This window comes from Cynara cardunculus (assembly GCF_001531365.2).
Source record: "Cynara cardunculus var. scolymus isolate 2C chromosome LG 15, CcrdV1, whole genome shotgun sequence".
Lineage (NCBI taxonomy): Eukaryota > Viridiplantae > Streptophyta > Magnoliopsida > Asterales > Asteraceae > Cynara > Cynara cardunculus.
In genome coordinates this window covers 17660115-17661707 of record NC_037542.1, presented here as the reverse complement: position 1 = coordinate 17661707, position 1593 = coordinate 17660115, and the positions used below count along the sequence as shown (strand labels likewise).

The 1593-nt window shown below is 38.4% G+C and overlaps 1 protein-coding gene across 1 annotated transcript; it reads left to right on the top strand.

The window, feature by feature from the left end:
• The first annotated feature begins 226 nt into the window (after positions 1-226).
• On the top strand, positions 227-739 carry LOC112528800 (disease resistance response protein 206-like). The gene has a single exon (XM_025139879.1). The coding sequence runs from the start codon at positions 227-229 to the stop codon at positions 737-739; it is 513 nt and encodes a 170-aa protein (XP_024995647.1).
• Positions 740-1593: the final 854 nt, after the last annotated feature.

The window sequence follows — 1593 nt, the reverse complement described above, 5'->3', positions numbered from 1 at the left end:
CTTTAATACAAATAACATGCAATTTAACAGATCACCAACCTGTACTTCATTGTGCCATGTCTCTTCCTTTTTATTAACTGAAATCTTTTCCATGGCCTAAAAAAAGGCCAAGAGATTTTCAAGAAACCTCACAACTTCATTCCGTCATCTAATCCACTTTCCTTTCCACATAATCTTGACCAAAATGGGCGCACACACAACTTCAACTGTACTTGTTCTTTTCTTCATGTTTCTTACTCTTTCTTCATCCGATAATCATCAAGGAAACAATAAACACTACAAACCATGCAAACACCTACTCTTGTTTTTCCACAATATTCTTTACAATGGCCATAATGCAGCTAATGCAACATCGACTATTGTGGCTGCTCCCCAATGGGGCAATATGACAAAATTGGCTGACCAAAATCATTTTGGGGATGTGGTGGTATTTGATGACCCTGTTACTTTAGACAATAATCTTCATTCCCTTCCGATTGGTCGAGCTCAGGGTCTATACTTGCATGACAACAAGAAAATCTTAACAGCATGGTTCGCGTTTTCGTTCGTTCTTAATACTACGGATTATCATGGAAACTTCCATGTAATCGGGGTAGATTATGGCGGGTTGAAGATTAAAGATTTATCAATTATTGGTGGAACTGGGGACTTCTTTATGCACAGAGACATTGCAACTATTATGCCTGATGCGATTGAAGGCGAAGTGTATTTTAGGCTTCGTCTTGACATAAAGTTCTAGGAGTGTTGGTAATGCTGATATCACATGATTGCATGTCTCTTTTCCTGTGGAATGCATATGATATTGAATTTGAAGTCATTTTCTTTTGTATTTTGGTGTGAGCGTGATATTATCTAGTATCTTAATCAAATAAATCAATAAAATTTATATTTGCATTATATATATGTGAATGAGTTGTTGTTTGTAATATTTATGGAACCCATCAACAAAATGTGAACATAACTTGACCGTACAATAGACCATGATGGCAACTCTAATTTTAGACTTCTATTCGAGTTGAATTATTTCAATAAGAGGTTGTTTATCAAACACTTAACCGGTAAAGTTCAGCTCTATTACTTACTTATCGGGTAAGATTTTAGTTCACCAAAAGGACACCATATGCAACAATTTTTCCAGTAAGCTCTTATAATGGTAAGAGTCGTCACCCTCACTTACCGGGTAAGACTCTTTGCCCTTGTCTCGTTTTTACCGGGTAAGACTCTTTGTCCTTGTCTCGTTTTTACCGGGTAAAATTCTTGATATTTGCCATACTTATCTAATAAAATAATGTGACTTGCTAAACGCTTATCCGGATAAGCGTTTGGTAAACGGCTCCAAAATCTTAAAAAATATTATTGGACCGGACCATGTTGTTTCTTTGTTGGGCTTGGGCTGCTGTTGTTGGGTCATTCAAACTATAGAGGTGGTGCTGGTCAAATGTCAAATTGCGCATGGCCTGGTGCCCTGATTTTTTTATTTTTTACTGATTGTATGCTCTTACTTATCTTAGCTAGGGATGGTAATGGGGCGGGGATGGGGCGGGGACCCCAATTCCCGTCCCCGTCCCCGATCCCCCGTATGTGTCCCCGTCC